General features: G+C 49.6%; 4 protein-coding genes across 4 annotated transcripts; 3 read left to right on the forward strand and 1 right to left on the reverse strand.

Moving 5' to 3' along the window:
* The first annotated feature begins 1,476 nt into the window (after window positions 1-1,476).
* On the forward strand, window positions 1,477-2,377 carry BKA67DRAFT_575772 (uncharacterized protein). The gene is made up of 2 exons (XM_046103525.1): window positions 1,477-1,868; window positions 1,927-2,377. Exons 1-2 carry the CDS (start codon window positions 1,667-1,669, stop codon window positions 2,052-2,054), a joined length of 330 nt encoding a protein of 109 aa, XP_045955287.1. The 5' UTR covers window positions 1,477-1,666; the 3' UTR covers window positions 2,055-2,377.
* A 49-nt stretch (window positions 2,378-2,426) lies between these two features.
* BKA67DRAFT_575775 (SET domain-containing protein) lies at window positions 2,427-3,861 on the forward strand. The gene is made up of 2 exons (XM_046103526.1): window positions 2,427-2,735; window positions 2,790-3,861. The coding sequence occupies exons 1-2, from the start codon at window positions 2,616-2,618 to the stop codon at window positions 3,792-3,794; spliced, it is 1,125 nt and encodes a 374-aa protein (XP_045955288.1). The 5' UTR covers window positions 2,427-2,615; the 3' UTR covers window positions 3,795-3,861.
* A 3,818-nt stretch (window positions 3,862-7,679) lies between these two features.
* Window positions 7,680-10,249, forward strand: BKA67DRAFT_372471 (general substrate transporter). The gene is made up of 5 exons (XM_046096494.1): window positions 7,680-8,004; window positions 8,072-8,807; window positions 8,863-8,959; window positions 9,127-9,159; window positions 9,228-10,249. The coding sequence occupies exons 1-5, from the start codon at window positions 7,832-7,834 to the stop codon at window positions 9,896-9,898; spliced, it is 1,710 nt and encodes a 569-aa protein (XP_045955289.1). The 5' UTR covers window positions 7,680-7,831; the 3' UTR covers window positions 9,899-10,249.
* Window positions 10,250-10,600: 351 nt separating this feature from the next.
* On the reverse strand, window positions 10,601-15,676 carry BKA67DRAFT_538795 (uncharacterized protein; the record flags this gene model as incomplete). Its single annotated transcript, XM_046100528.1, has 2 exons — window positions 10,601-13,794; window positions 13,921-15,676. 2 exons carry the CDS (start codon window positions 15,674-15,676, stop codon window positions 10,601-10,603), a joined length of 4,950 nt encoding a protein of 1,649 aa, XP_045955290.1.
* Window positions 15,677-15,684: the final 8 nt, after the last annotated feature.

Here is a 15,684-nt window from a genome sequence, read left to right on the forward strand (position 1 = left end):
GTCATCGTCAAGCTAGTATATGCACCAGGAAACGTGCAAATGGCTAGACAAGTTTGAGGACTAAGACCGGCTCAGAAAGCCTGTCTCACTATAATTGGCACCAACCCGACTTTGTCTCTATGCATGCCTGGTAATGTGTAGCTGTAGGGGCATTTGCTCATGGGACCGAGTGGTGCATTTGCGGGGAAATGGCGCGCTGCTCTTCTACCAGCTTTGTCATGACGCCCAGACTGATTGATTACGCTTCTAAAACTGCAGTGATTTGTAGACGGGCTACGATGGGATGGGACTCTTATGACAAGGTCCTTGACGATAGGTACGACCTATGCGATTACTAGTACCTGGGCCGGTTTCGTGTTCAACTTCGTATTCAATCTGTCGCATAGTCGTCAATTTCGCTGACCCAACATTTACTGCCCCGTTCTCTTAGTTTGCGCTTGCTACTTTCGAGTGTCGCATATTCTATGTCAGATAGTGTAGGTTTATGGATGAACTCCAGGCGTTCGTAGCTTGCTATATGCAATTCCATATCGCCTCAATGATAAAGCCAGTGTGCCGTGGTTATCACTAAGAAGATCAAATCTCACAAAATGCGTAAAGGTACTGTTTTTACCTCAAATCAAGTCATCGTATCTATTTTGAGGTGACTATACGCAAGTCTATCTCAATATTTCTACTTTATCGTACTCGACAGTACTGCCGAAATGCCACCGTACGTAGTGACCGGGTAAGCTGGCATTCGACCCGCTCTATGCTTAAGGCATGAGAACCGGCTGACAATAATCGTTCAAAAGATTCTCAACGTCTCGGTCAGCAGATCCATGCTGTATTCACCATACCATAGAGCCGTCGTTGATCTCGAGCAAAGAGGGCGCTGATGGATCCGTAAAGGGCACCGAGTAAGGAGGCAAATGACAATGGACTTGCTGAGCCCAAATTACATGACTAGTTATGCGACACATCCAACGAAGAGGACCTGGGAAAAGAGAATTAAGGAATTTAACACAGTTGGTATTCTCGTCACAAAACGCCGACATCACTGGTGGTGGACCAGCGGAAGACTACCGTTTCGAAGATTTCACGAATATGATCAACATCATACTCGACGGCACCTTTCTGTTTGCCAGGATGGCTTGTAAGTGATGGATCAACAACAAGGTAGAAGAACATGCCCTCATGGCCCCTCCACTTCCGAAAACATCGTCCACAGGCCGCATAAGTAGTCGGCATACAACGTGGCGAAAGCGATTGCAGGCCATCTCATGAAGTCTCTTGCCGTTGACTGCCTTTGAGTGGGCACCTCACAGTATTCGCGTCAACGCCATCTTACCTACCTCGTTTTGTTGCACAAATGTAAAATCGCAATGATGGAGGGGAATAGGTAGTGAATAAGTGCCACATTTGCACCGCCACAGGCACTCCACCATGCGCTAGCTAAGGACCCTGGATAATCGTCATTGAATCTTTTGGCGCGACCCGAAGATCCATGACTGGTAGAGAGTAGGAGAAGTTATGTAACACTACTCCCTCTTCCAATTTTAAGAATACAGCAAACTCAAGATGGCGGCAAAGTCAAAGATCGGAACCTGGGTCAAAATGTTGGGCGTGTGAGTCCCCTCCCCATGACCAATTTCATCCCGCCTCCTGTCGCAAACATGTACTAACAATGCCATTCGATTGCAGCGGCGCAGTAGTCTGCGTAGGCGGTCCGGCGTTCGTTTTCTGGGTCCAGCCGACCGACGAGGAACTCTTCAAGCGTTACAATCCCGACCTACAGAAGAAGAGCTTGGAGAGACGCTTTGAGAGGCAGCAGGAGTTCGACGACTTTGTCAACCAGCTCAAGGACTTCTCCAAGGACGACAGACCCAGTATGTCGATACATGCTTCGCCCCCGACCTAATCCCAGAGATACTGATAGAGCCGCAGTATGGACAGTGCAAGAGGAAGCCGCAAGGGCATATAAGCAAGAGAGATTAGCGGACGACGCGAAGAGGGCCGAAGAAGCTAGGGCTTTGAAGGAAGCAATGAGGAGGGAATCGGGGCTTTCAAGATAGACTGGATCCGTGGAAAATTCTCTGAATGTAAGATTGACTTCTGTGTAAACTGGGGAAAATCATATGTATGCATAGGGAGATATGGCGTTCTGGTGCAGCTGTTTTTTCGACCAAATACCAATTCAGTCCTGGGTGTTGCTTCTGTCACTTTTTGTTCCAGGCAAGGATGAAATATCAGAGGACCACGTTATTACTCTCACTCTCCAGTTACGATATTGATGTTTCCTCTTGCCGTCGCAATGCCCGGTTCGAAGCTTCAGGATCGTGCTTTGTCTACACGGCGGGCGTTGATTTAACAGGCGCGGAATTTTGCCAACGACTCCATAAAAAACTCCACCACCAATCGCAGTCTCGGGATTAACAAATCGGGCAACTCACAATAGCGCAATGTTTGCGATCATTGACATTCGGAGAAGGATGGAAGCGAGCACGCTCATTTGATTAGGACCACTCCGTGCTTTAAAGCATGGAATTGAGCTTTGACAGAACCCTCCTGATCACATCGCGCCTCCACCCACCTTGACCCTGCTGAAAAATTTGGCCTTTTACTTATATCCCAAGATGGACGCCGTGGAAGAGCTTCTCGACTGGGCCAGGAGCAAGGGTATTGAGTTCAATGGCTTAATTCCGAAACGCCTTCCTGGGCGCGGTGTTGGTGTCATCGCAACCCGTCCAATCAAGGTTTGTACGTTCTTTTCCCCATATGCGTTCCCGGCTTTACCAACATAGTCTCAGCCTGATGAGGTAATCCTCGAGGTTCCTACGTCCTGCCTCCGAAGTATCGACACTGTTCCCACAGCTGTTCGTTCTAAGCTTCCAAAGGACATATCAGTGCACGGTCTGCTGGCTGCAGATCTAGCGCTAGATACTTCAGACAAGTACAGCATCTGGAACGCGGTTTGCCCTCGTCCAGAAGATTTCACGTCCATGCCTCTGCTCTGGCCTGTTCCTTTGCAATCCTTGCTCCCAGGCCCGGCAAAGAAGCTTCTCTCCAAGCAGCAAGTAAAGTTGGCCAAGGAGTGGGTAGCTGTTAATGCTGCTTTCCCTGACCTGAATCGGGACAGATTTACGTACGGCTGGCTTCTGGCAAACACGCGAACGTTCTATTATCTGAACCCGAGCCTGAAGAGAAGGAGGAAGGAAGACCGCATGGTGCTCCAGCCTGTTGCGGACTTGTTCAATCACGCTGATGAGGGTTGCAACGTTAATTTTGATGCCCAGTCTTTTATAGTCCGCGCGCACAAGTCGTATGAAATGGGCGAGGAGATCAGGATTTGCTACGGACGGCATGGAGGTGATTTTTTGATGGTCGAGTACGGTTTTGTCATGAACCCGAACCAGTGGGATGAGGTCGGGCTGGACGAAGTGGTCATGCCACTGCTCAACGACAAGCAGAGGGAGATGCTAGATGACCGTGGCTTCCTAGGTAGCTACGTGCTGGACCGAAACCAGGTGTGCTACCGGACACAGGTTGCCATGAGGACGCTATGCTGCAACACAAGAGAATGGGCAAGATTTGTAGACGGGATGGATGATGGTGACCGCAGTCAGAGGGATGTCGATCAGCGATTGATTGAGGTGCTGGGAAAATACAGATCCTCAATCTCAGAGACACTGGTCAATATCAGAGAGCTACACGAAGGCGAACAATGTCAAAGAGAATTGTTGGTGGCACGATGGATTCACATAGACTGCCTCATCGAAAACACTGTCGAGCGGTTACAGAACGAGATAGCCTAAGCTCTTGGCGTATGGAATATTCGGGGTTGTGACGTATATCATAACGATATTATTGATTCCATTCTCTCTACCTTGTGTCGATCGATTTCTGCCTATACCAGTAAGTACTTTTTATGCCATTCTTAATCCGGAGCGATAGTTGCATTATACACTATGCGTTTGAATAACTCGTATGTGCCCTGCTACCCGGCTGCATGTTTTAGCACAATTCGAAGGATCTTGGTCATCCATTGGCTCTTCTGCTGCAGATGTAAACTTTGAGGATTGGTGAATGCTGGGATCGTCGTGTAGCCTAAGGCAGCATTAGGCACCTCAGCCCCATGCCCCTGTTACTATGCGGCCGATGAGACCACGAATGGCGCCGAAAAGACTATAATAAAGCGTAGAGTTCCCAAATTAATTCTCTCTGAATCTCTTTTTGATTAGTGGCATCGCAGTTCTATGTCTAGTTAGGTGTGTCTCATCCTCTATACTGCACAGACTGCTCCCGCCTGACCTGTCGCCGAACCCCTGTCATCTCTCCACACCGTTCCTTCACCTTAGCGGCCATGGCCCCGCCAGCTTCCGTCCTCTCACGCACTCTGCAGTCTATATCCGTAACCAAGATTCATGAGATTGAGAAGCAACGTGCCAGATATGAGGAGAGGAAGAATGAAGTCCTCAAGCAGGCAGACAGATATCCCAACGAGCCTCACAAGAGGATAACCACGCTCTCGCAGGGACTGGCTGACCTCTATCCTGAAGCGTTGCAAGACCGCAAAGTCAAGAACATCAAGTACTGGCTCCAACAAGCTCGCTACGATGCATCGGTACCAGCTAACATGATTGAGTCCTGGGAGGATGTACTCCGCTCAAAGCTCGAAGTTCAGAGCCGCAAGCTCGGGCTGGCGCACTTGTACTCACAGCTGGTAACGGAGTGGATGAATCCCACCAGTCCCATCGGAGAAGTACCGGTTGCTGACGATGCCTCCTTCGAGGTTGTAGATCGGCAGAAGGAGAGGTTACAAGAGTTGTGCGATAAGTTTGAGAAAGTTGTCTTCGTACCACTTGAGACTGACGAGGTTGAAATTGACCTATTCATGAAGGACTTGTTCGAGGGTGACAAGGAATGGCAGAGTCTCGAAGGCCTTCGAGAGCAAGTCAAAGACTCTGGAGAGTCGCTAATGCGCCAGAAGAATCCATTTGATACAGATACCCTGAAGTGGTGTCTGCGTGGCCTCCTTGCAGAGGACCTCCTCAGTGACGAAAAGCAGGTCATACTTCGAGATTTCCTCGACAACGAGGTGGCCCTGAAAGAGATTGGTGATGTTTTAAACATGAGATACGCCGACTTTGACTCTTGGCAATGGCAAGCTGGTGCAGATGGAATCCCGATCCTTCCACGCCAGCAGTTGAATGGCAAATACCGTATCTGGATGGACGAGGATGTTCTTCAGGCGATATTCATCGAGTATGTCGGCATTCAATGCTGCATAATGACGAAGTCCCTGTTAAAGGCATTTGTTGAGTCTTCTCCGAGCTGGGAGTGGACTTCCGGCGCCAAAATAAGTCCTCTTGACCGGCTGCGGCGCCAATACTACACCGCTGAGAGCATCCCCACTCATAACAGTGTCGACATAGAGCGGAAAAAGCGTTTTATTAATCAGTTCTTTCTGTCGCAATTACCGGGAACGGTAGATGCACTTGGAGCTGGGACCTATGTCAATGACGGCGCAGCAAATGACGACGAGGATGGAGGTGAAATGAGGGCTGTTCAAAACATCAAGCAGTCGCTCCTTAGAACTATTGCTACGGAAACTCTCTTTAATCGTACTCTCAACGGCGAAGCCGCAGTTCTACAGTCGGATCTGCAATGGTATGCAACCGGGCTCTCGCACACAACCATTTTCGCTGTGATGCGATTCTTCGGCTTTCCTCTCAAGCTAATTGAGTTTTACAAAAAGGTTCTTGAAGCACCATTGAACATGACCCCAGCAACTGAGGGAGAAGAACCTAAAGGGCCAAAGATCCGTAGGCGCGGCGTTCCGATGGCTCATGCGACGGAGAAATTCATTGGAGAACTTGTTCTTTTTGTGATGGACCTCGTGGTCAACAGAGAAACAGGACTGCTGTTGTATCGGCTCCATGACGATCTATTTCTTTGTGGCCGGCCCCATAGCTGTGCCCGCGCATGGAAGGCAATGCAGGAATTTGCTAAAGTTATGGGACTTGACTTCAACAAACACAAAACTGGCTCTGTCTACCTCGTAAGCGACGACAAACTCCGAGATCCTCTGATCGAGTCTACATTGCCAAAAGGCACAGTCGAGATTGGTCATCTGTTGCTTGATCCCGCGAGCGGTGACTGGACCATTGACCAGGAACAAGTCAATACCCACATTCTTCAGCTCGGAAAGCAGCTTGCTGCATGCGACAGCATTCTGAGTTGGGTCCAGACTTGGAATAGTTGCATCGGCCGATTCTTCAGTCACACTTTTGGAGAACCGGCATTTTGCTTGGGAACCAAGCACCTCGATAGTATATTGGAGACGTACGAACGTATGCAATCCGTCCTGTTCGGCAATCCGGTTGGTTCTGTGGCCAAGGGATACAGCGAACCAGAGCCCGGGGAGCCTGGCAATGTGGTGCAATATCTGAAGGTGAAGATACAAGAGCGTTTCGGAGTATCTGACGTCTCTAACTCATTCATCTTCTTACCCGAACAACTTGGAGGACTTGGCGTACGAAATCCATTCATCCCCATGCTGACACTTCGTGAGGATCTCTCCAAAACCTACAAGACTCCCCAAGACATCATTCGAGAATGGTCCAAAGAAGATCAGGACGTATACCATCGGCTTGAAGAGGAATTTAGAGAGATAACCACGGTCGAGGATCGCCTGCGACGACTTCGTGAACTCTACTCTTTAACGGACAAGTACGAACAAGCGAAGGAAGCGACGCGAGCACATCTGAGCCGCGAAGATCTGGATACGTTCTACTCCTACGAAGAACATTCGAGATGGCGTGAAACGACTAGCAGTGCTCTTTTCGGAACCTACCTAAAGCTTGTCGACACGCCCAGGTCGAGGGAGCCCACTCTTCATGAGGATGTTGCTATGACACTGAGTGATCTGAACCTAACATCTAGCGGTGGCCGCACAATCGCCCAAGAAGGTAATGCCAAAGCGAAAGCTGGAGAAATAAAGTGGGCGCTGCAAATGTTCCGCGATGAGCTCCTGGATAGGTATGGTGGATTGAGGTTGGTGGACGAGAAGTTCCTGACTCTTGGACTTTTGACCATGATGAGGAGCAAGGCGATACGATGGAACATGGTTCTCTGAACGGCCCCAGCTTGAACAAGTATCAAGTTGCATATGCCACTCCATTCTCGCTCCCGTACGGCGAGGTTTTCATGACCGTATGGCGTAGAACCAGCAATACTGTTGTCAAGATATGGTCACGAGAAGGACGTCTCTAAACGAACGATGTGTTATCTGACTAATATATTACATAATTTTAAGTGGTCAAAACAGTGAGACGAGACACCGTAGTACGAAAGCAGTTCACGAAGCACTTCACGACAATACTCCAAAGCGGCAGAAGCCGGTAAATCGGTGAAGACTGGACCGGAGATCAGCGGTGGTGACGGTAGTGCGGCAAACAATCCCTGCTCGGCACTGTTGTGACCACCAAGAATTTTACACAATCCCGGAAAACAGGACAACTCTAAGCACCCGCTTTTCCCCCGCATACTCCAAACTACTCCTTGATTCTAAATCTGCCTTCCCCGCAAACCCTCTTTTAGGAAGTTGTAACCACCTTATAGCACGACTTAGACCTATTATGAGAGACGGTTCCGTAAGATATGCTGTATGCAACATGCCATTGCATGTGTAGCGCTTCTTTTAAACATGAAAATGACGCGGTTGGTCATGCCGCTTCGCCTGCAGAAAGCCGACTGACTCAGGCGCTCTATATAACATGATCCAAGCGCAGTCTTCAACAAGATGGCTTGAGTTATCGTTGATCTTTTTCGGTCTCGGACCTTTGGCAATATGGCGGAGAAAGCAGAGCACGAGCCCTCTACCGTCGGCCATGAAGTGGCTCCGGGCGCTGTCCACGCCGATGAGGCAGTCACGGCGGACTGGAGAGTCCAAGCAGCCGTCAAGGACAGATGGCACTCTATCAAGGCCAACCCGAAGATTCTTTTCATAGCTCTGTTTGCTTCGTAAGTCTCATTTCCATACTGGCTGGGGCACGGTCGTTGGGCGGATGCTAAATCGTGACGTCAACAGGTTCGGCGGTTTCGAATATGGCTATCAGCAGGGTATTCTCTCCCAGTCATTGGTCATGACACGATTTACAGAGAACTTTCCCTCGGTCGTCGAATCCTCAACTGCACAAGGCTGGCTCACATCGGTTCTCCAACTCGGCGGCATCGTGGGTTCCTTGACCTCTGGCCTCCTCGGGGAGATGTTCTCGCGCAAGTACACAATGTTTTCCGCCTGCTGCTGGGTCATACTCGGATCGTACCTCTATGTTGGCGCATCGGCTGGTAACCCTTCGTTGTTGTATGCGGGCAGGTTCTTTACCGGTCTCGGTGTCGGCACGTTCTCGGGCGTCGGCCCGCTATACAACGCCGAGATCTCTGCGCCGGAGACTCGAGGCTTCATTGTTTCGTTCTACCAGCTCGCTACAATCCTCGGCATCTTCCTCAGTTTTTGGATCGGGTATGGGTGCAATTACATTGGCGGCACCGGAGAGACGCAGACGGATCTTGCTTGGCGGCTGCCCTCCATCATCCAGGGCATCCCTTCCGTCCTGCTGGCGATAGGCATATGGTGGATGCCCTTCTCGCCGCGCTGGCTTGTGAAGGTCGGGCGGTATGACGAAGCGAAAAAGACTTTGGCCTGGTTGAGGAAACGCGACGTTGAGGATCCCCTCATTCATGCCGAGTATTTAGAGATCAGGGCCGAGGCTCTTTTCGAGGATCGCGTTTTTTCCAAGAGCTTTCCGAAGCTCGCAGCCAAGGTTAGCAGCATCTACTCCACCTAACCTTGTAATATCACTGACACCGCTATGCTAGGAGAAGCAAAGCACCTTCATGCGCGAAATATCAGGCTATGTCCATCTATTTAGGACTTGGGATAACTTCAAGCGTGTTTCAACTGCTTGGATGATTAGTAAGAAAATCTCTGGACTGTTTTCAACCCTTTTCAGCATGCCCACGGAGCGTAGATTGCCCATTAGAGGCATCTGGTTCTATGCCACGATTCCACAACGCTCCCGAAGACCCACCTCCCCTTCTACGACCCTCATCAAGAAGTAAGACTGACTCCAAATGATGTAGTGATGTGGCAACAATGGTCTGGCATTGACGCCAGTAAGTTTTTTTCCTGTCCATATACTTTCATGTGTCTTGCCAGGTGCTGTGTATTAACAGGAGTATAGTTATCTACTATGCCTCCAATGTCTTCCAAAGTTACGGTTTCTCGGATGGCACCATTGCCATGCTGGCAACTGGCGTGACTGGCAGTGTATTTCTAGTTAGCACACTTCCTGCCATGTTCTTGATTGATAAGCTCGGTCGCAAGTTTATGCTGAAATCCGGATCTATCGTCATGTTCCTCTGCATGGTCACAGTCGGCATCATCGTTGCTAAATTCCGACACGACTGGCCTCACCACACTGATGCGGGTTGGGCCGCCGTGGTTCTCATCTGGATCTACATTGGGGCTTTTGGTTTTGGATGGGGTCCAGCTTCATGGGTCCTGGTCTCTGAGATCTTCCCCCTCTCCATCCGCGCCCGTGGCGCGTCGATTGGCGCGAGCTCCAACTGGGTCAACAACTTTGCCATTGCCTTTATGGTCCCTCCCATGTTTGAGGCGTGGGCCTGGGGTACTTACATTTTCTTCGCGGTATTCTTGTTCTGTGGCTTCTTTTGGGTCTGGTTCGTGCTGCCCGAGACGAAGAATGCCACACTCGAAGACATGGACAGGGTGTTCAAGAGTCACACGGGCGCTGAAGACGCGAGGATGTTGCTGGATGCTCAAAGAGACGTCGGATTGTTGGACTTCTTGAGGGTCACCGAGGTTGACATGCAGAAGGCTCAGAACGTTTGATGTAAAGGGGTGTAGGGATTTCCCTCATTACCAAGTTGCATTATCGAACGTAGATCAGATTGGCAGCTAGCGCCCATATTTCTGTTACAGCCATAAACATAGCCGGAAGTGAAGTGACACCCTGAAGTCCAAACCGTCTGGTTGATGCTTCATGAATCGTCCCCGCATGCCGTCACGCTTCTCCCTCATCCTATGCTGCTTAAGTCTCAAGACCAGCAAGTCCAACACGGGCCATGCAGGCTCTGTATTTATCATCAATGCAGAGGTACACTACAAGATATTTTCTTGTCGTGGTCGAGAACCTCGACTCTCTTCTAAAATTGTTCTTTTGAACATTAAATATACGGAACGTTTTGTTGAGAAATCAAGTTCGTTCGATCTAGAATTATGAGAGACATGCGAATACGGTTGTGAAGTTAAGACGTATCCTGGTATGATTGCCTGTCTAAACAAGGTTGGGTGAACATATAAAATAATGTACACTCAGATCTTTTTCTCTCTCACTTGATTATCCTATCTTCAAAATAACCAAAAAGCCATTTGTTCGAGATAAGAGGCTCGCAGGATCAAATTATGATCGTAGTTACGGTAATTTTGAAATGTATCTTGCCCATAAGAAGCCACCGAGTTGCCCTGCGCGCTAGTCATTGCTCCAGCGTTGAGATACGTTGCGTCTCTACTATATTTCGCATGCTGCCAAACTCATGAATTATGTCCGAACCACCCGTTATGCACTTTCCCCTGGTCTATCAAATATTCCAAAGTATCTTCACCCGCGAGTCGAACGTGCTCCACCGGGCTTTTGATCCATCCTTCCAACAGCACCTTTGTCCTTTCCACTACTTCTTTTTCCTGTGTGGTGGCTTGTTGTTCGAACAGATTCTCAGCAAGCTCCATCATCAGGTAGTCTGCCAACTTGGGAACTTGTGCGTCAGCAGCTTCTGCGATTGTTACAGCAGCCCGAGGATAATTATCGCGGTCAAACATGGTTTCAACCTTGCTGAGAACGCGACGCCATTCCATGTGATAAGGCTCTTCACCTGCTACGAGATCTTGTACCATCGCATATAGATCTGTCACGAATTCACTGATCTCCGTCTGTGCGGGCACATCACCAACACCTGGGTCCCGATGCTTGTCGCCTAGGATTTTCAGCTTGATCGAGAACGTCTCGGGTAGTCTCGCTGGAGCCCGGTGTGGATCGCGCTGCCAGGCTTCTGTCCTCAACCTGTCGATGTCCCTAATGACACGTCCGAGGAGCGGCAGGCAGTTTGTGGTCCATCTTGCCTTGTTGTCGCGAGTGGTATTGGCGAAGCAGGTCATGAGACGATTGAAAAAGCGAACATCGGCCTTGGCGGTGAGGTCGGCCACAATGTAGGAAATAAAGTCTTGCACTTCTGTAACCGTAAGGTCATTCTGGCTGGTGTTGTCCATTCTGAGCAGGCAGTTGACAATAGGGGTGATTCCGCAATCATTGAACGCTGCATAATCCGGGTTGTCCCAAAGATAAAGCCAATGTTTGCCTGCATTTGATCTGAGAAAGTCCCCGTCCTTTTTCACAGCGTCGTTAGCGGCACGAAGCTTGTGATGCGGTTTAAAGTTGACCATGAAGTAACATTTGAGAGTTTCGAAATTAGCTTTGGTAAGTGCCTGTGGGACTGAGCTCCAGTAATCAAGGAGGAGTTTCCGCTTGGCGGGCAGGGCGGGGAGATAATGCTCAGGCATTTCGAACTCATGGCGTTTGGCGAATAGAGCAACCCATCGTACGTTCTCCGCCGCAGATCTCTCAATGATGGGGATCAAAACACGTGTCAACCACTCTTGATACTCTGGAGTATCATCCTTCCATTGTGCTCTAGTCATCCACAGGAGCGACATGATTGGTGGCAAAGTGTCCATGGTATTACCTTCATAGATCTCAGGGATGTCGCCAACCCCAGTCTCGGCTGAGAGCCACTCTTTCTCCTTTGGCGGGCGACGCTCATTGATTGATGACACGATGGGAATGACCGTTTTCTCCAGAATTTCGTAAACATGCTCGCGCACAGAAGACTTCTTTGAGTGCACCAGTGAGGATACCAAACCGTCCACTATCGCAAATTGAACGTCAGGATGCGAGGAACTATTTAGCAATTTCTCAAGAATGTCACAAGCGAATTTCTGATCGATAAAGTCGGCACCGCGAAGCAACTGGGCGATCATCTTAATCGTGCTCACCTTGATCATAAGTGTAGCGGATTGCGATTCACCCTCTGCCTGCTTCGGAGGTGGTTCAGAATCCGATGGATCGCTTCGTCGCTCATGTCTTTCCGCCTTCCGTTTAACCTGGTCTGCCGCAAATTGGGCTTGTCGCTGTTGGATTTCTGCACAGATATCTGCAATAAACTCCTTCGCGTGCTCAACTGATAAACTCTTCAGAAATCTGATATTGACCAGATGACGATGCCACGAGCTGTCGTCTTGCCGGTCAAGTACAACATACTGTACCAAGTGGCGCGCAATTTCCGGTCGATCACTACGCACAAGTTGTTTGATAATCGCCATGGCCGCCTCGCGCACAATCGGGTCTTCTTTGTCGCTCCCGTTCAGACGTCCCAGAAGTGATTTGGCAAGTTGAGAAATTGTGGGTAGAGGAATTCGCGACGAAAAGCGAGACAAGATCTCCATTTGCCAGTTAGCGTTAGGAGTCCCGTGTGCTTCGAGGAACTCGGTATCCAGATACAAAGCAGGGATCCGTATATCCGTCTCAGAGGGAAATGGTTTGAGTAACAATGAAGAGTCTGAGCCATATTTGGTGTTGATATAGGAAATGCAGGCAGTGATCAATGCGTCTCGTGTTGCCCCTGGAAGGGGTGTTTCGTAACTCCCAGGAATTTGCCAGATACGGGGGTGACGTCTTCCAGGTGTTTTGACTTCACGATGGCGCAATGGCGTAGAAATTCTTTTCGAATTAAGCAAGTACGTCCGCCCGGGGACAAGCAAACAATCAATAGTTGTCTTGGGCAAATCTCGGGATTTGTTTTCGGACATGATCCAGTTCGGCCAGGGATTCCACTCGACAGGCGAAGCGTCATCTGGTTCGGGCAGTTCTGGCATGATAGGCTTTCGTTCCGGCACAAGCCCCAAACGCTCAAGGCCATCTTTGAGGCCTAGGCAGCACTGGATTGAACAGAACGCATTCTCTACCCAGAAAGCCACGGCTTCTTCAGCACTCATTCGAGTTCCAGTAAGCGTTGTAGTGGCGTGCGCCCAAGCCTTGTTCAGGCGAAGGTCCCGCTCTTGCTTATCCTCGGCGCTCAATAGATAGATTCGAAGAGCGTATGTATAGCTGTCGACGAAAACCCCAATCGCTTCTCGAGTAGCCTCATCGTCAGGCGGAGGGCTGAGGAGTGATGAGTCGGAAAAAACGACAGCTTCACAACGGGGTTGGAGATATGGCATTTTGTGAAGACCAAATGTTGCCAAGTCCACCCTGGGGCACAATATTTGTATGGGCAAGCCAGTAGGCCAAGGCTGTCGGAGGGTCGTGGTGGTCGGGTAAGCAGTACGGCGGACCTTCGTCCAGATCTCGTTTCGTCTTTCTGCCAACCTGTCTAAGAAGAAGCATGTAGATTTTGTTGGCTTGACGGCTGCCCAACCTTCAAGCGGACCAGAAACCGAATTGAGATGCAGTCGTTCATTCTCTGGTGACAGTCCGAACTGTTCCATCTTGACCAAAAATTCTATGGTAGGCTCCCAGATTGCGCTTATCACACTATCGTCTGACCAGCCATACTTTTCCTGCATCAATTGAGTCCGTTCTAGGCGTCTATACAAAACATCCGCTGGGAAAGTTTTGACCGCAGCCCAGTTCCTTTCAACGAATGACGGTTCCTTGATTGACATGCCCGCTGTTTCTAAAGCACCATAAATGTCAGCGTCGAAGTCAGATTTTCTCAGCAGAATGATGCTCCCCATAGAAAGACAGGGGATTTTGCGGCGTAGTGCCATGTAACTTCATGTGGAATATTTCTTCTACTTACCCAAAAGCTCGAACATGATATCATTACTCTTAGAAACTGCCGTTCTGGCCACTTCCAGGGACGGTAGTTTATGTTTGAGCTTGTTCGTTGGAATTCCACTCAACAGATCTAGCCCTTCTTCGGTGCTGATGTGTTGTGATACGTACAGCCGCCCAACGGTCTGGGCGTCACGATTGAATCGCCGAGCCCAAAGGAGGGTATCGGCGTAGAGCCCCAGCGAACTCGTGGCTATGGCGAGCTTCAGGGCGGACGTCGCCCAATCAGCACGTTCTTCCCATTCTCGTGAGTTCGATGCTTTATTCTTCCTCTCGGAGAGTCCCTTCTTTGCTCGGCTGAACCAATTTGATTCCTCGTCCACAGTCGTCGCAACCCGAGATTCCAGATACGCTGCCATGATATCAGGATCTACTGAGTTACCTCCGATTGATAAGGCTGTAATAACTCTTCTTTCAAGGAGTGGTGAAGTTGTCGAAATGAAATTGCCGTCTGGGCGAGCGTTGGCAATTATCTTGAATAGGCGCAAGGCCGCAGGTGCGTGAAGATCCAGGAAGAACTCGACTGGCCAGCGCTCGTCCGTTTCTTCCGAGAGTTTCGTCTCAACGCTTTTAGTTTCGGCGCTGATATCTATACCCCACCATCTCGCATTCAGCAAAAACAGACGTAGAAGAGGATATCTCAGGACAGGCTCGACTGTCTGTGCTAAACTGGCGACACTATTGAGAGAAGCCAGTTGTCTCTCAGGCACAACGGCGATGAGACCACTCAGTAGCTTCTCAGCATCTTGCCGGCCGGGGGAACGCTTCCAATGTCGGGTTGCATAAAAAATCACGGTTTTATGCTCGGGAGCAAATCTAGCATCAACCACTATAGCTTTGGCGACATTTGCCTCCTTCTGTGCACACTGTAAAGTCAAAATTAGGACACGATTCGTGTCATCATGGTTATGAACATTGTGTAGACGTCTCAACAAAGGAATGATGAGGTCTTTGACGAGCACGTCACCATTAAATTGTAGAGCTTTCGAATCTGTCGTAATGCGTGTCAACACGCTGAGTGCAAATCGGCGGTCGCGGTTCAAAAGACAAGTGCAATCGGAGATTTTCTTTGCCTCGCCTTTACTGGGGAAGAGCTGTTGCATAGCTTTCATCTCGTAAGCCGCTGAATGCGCATCCGCGACTCTTCGTCCTGGGCCGCGGTCCTTTGTGTATGCCAGCGCGGTTTCGACATTGCAAGCGGGGATGAGTTGTCGATAGAGATGCTCTAATGGTCGTGTGTCTGGGTTGGATATTTCACCATTCCCGCACAGCGTATTGTACAGCTTAGAAATAGCACTCTGCCGAGGTGATAAGGCTCCAGTGGCTTTGCAGGACAGGGAAATAGTCTCGCATAGAGTGCTGATATGATGAACGCTGAATGTTGACATCAACTCAACAACGCCTCGAACATCGCCTATTGCTTTCCAGATGGCGGAAAAGCCGGCATCCGTACGTAACCATTTCCCAAACCGTCTGATAGCGACATGACGTGCCAGAATCGAAACCGTTTGGCGAATAGCAGCTACAATAGCATCTGCATCTTTGCAGACTGCTAGCCAGACTTGAAATACATCCGGGGGGATAGCACCGGTTTCAACTGAAGAGATAAGTTGATTCGAAATGGTTCGCCAGTTGGCACTCCTGAGCTGCGTTTGGAAGTACCGTGCCAGCTCGGGTGGAGAGCTGTCACGAATGACCTTGTTGTTTAATTGAGAATACATACCCAATG

Source organism: Truncatella angustata, assembly GCF_020726525.1.
Source record: "Truncatella angustata strain MPI-SDFR-AT-0073 chromosome Unknown BKA67scaffold_7, whole genome shotgun sequence".
NCBI lineage: Eukaryota > Fungi > Ascomycota > Sordariomycetes > Amphisphaeriales > Sporocadaceae > Truncatella > Truncatella angustata.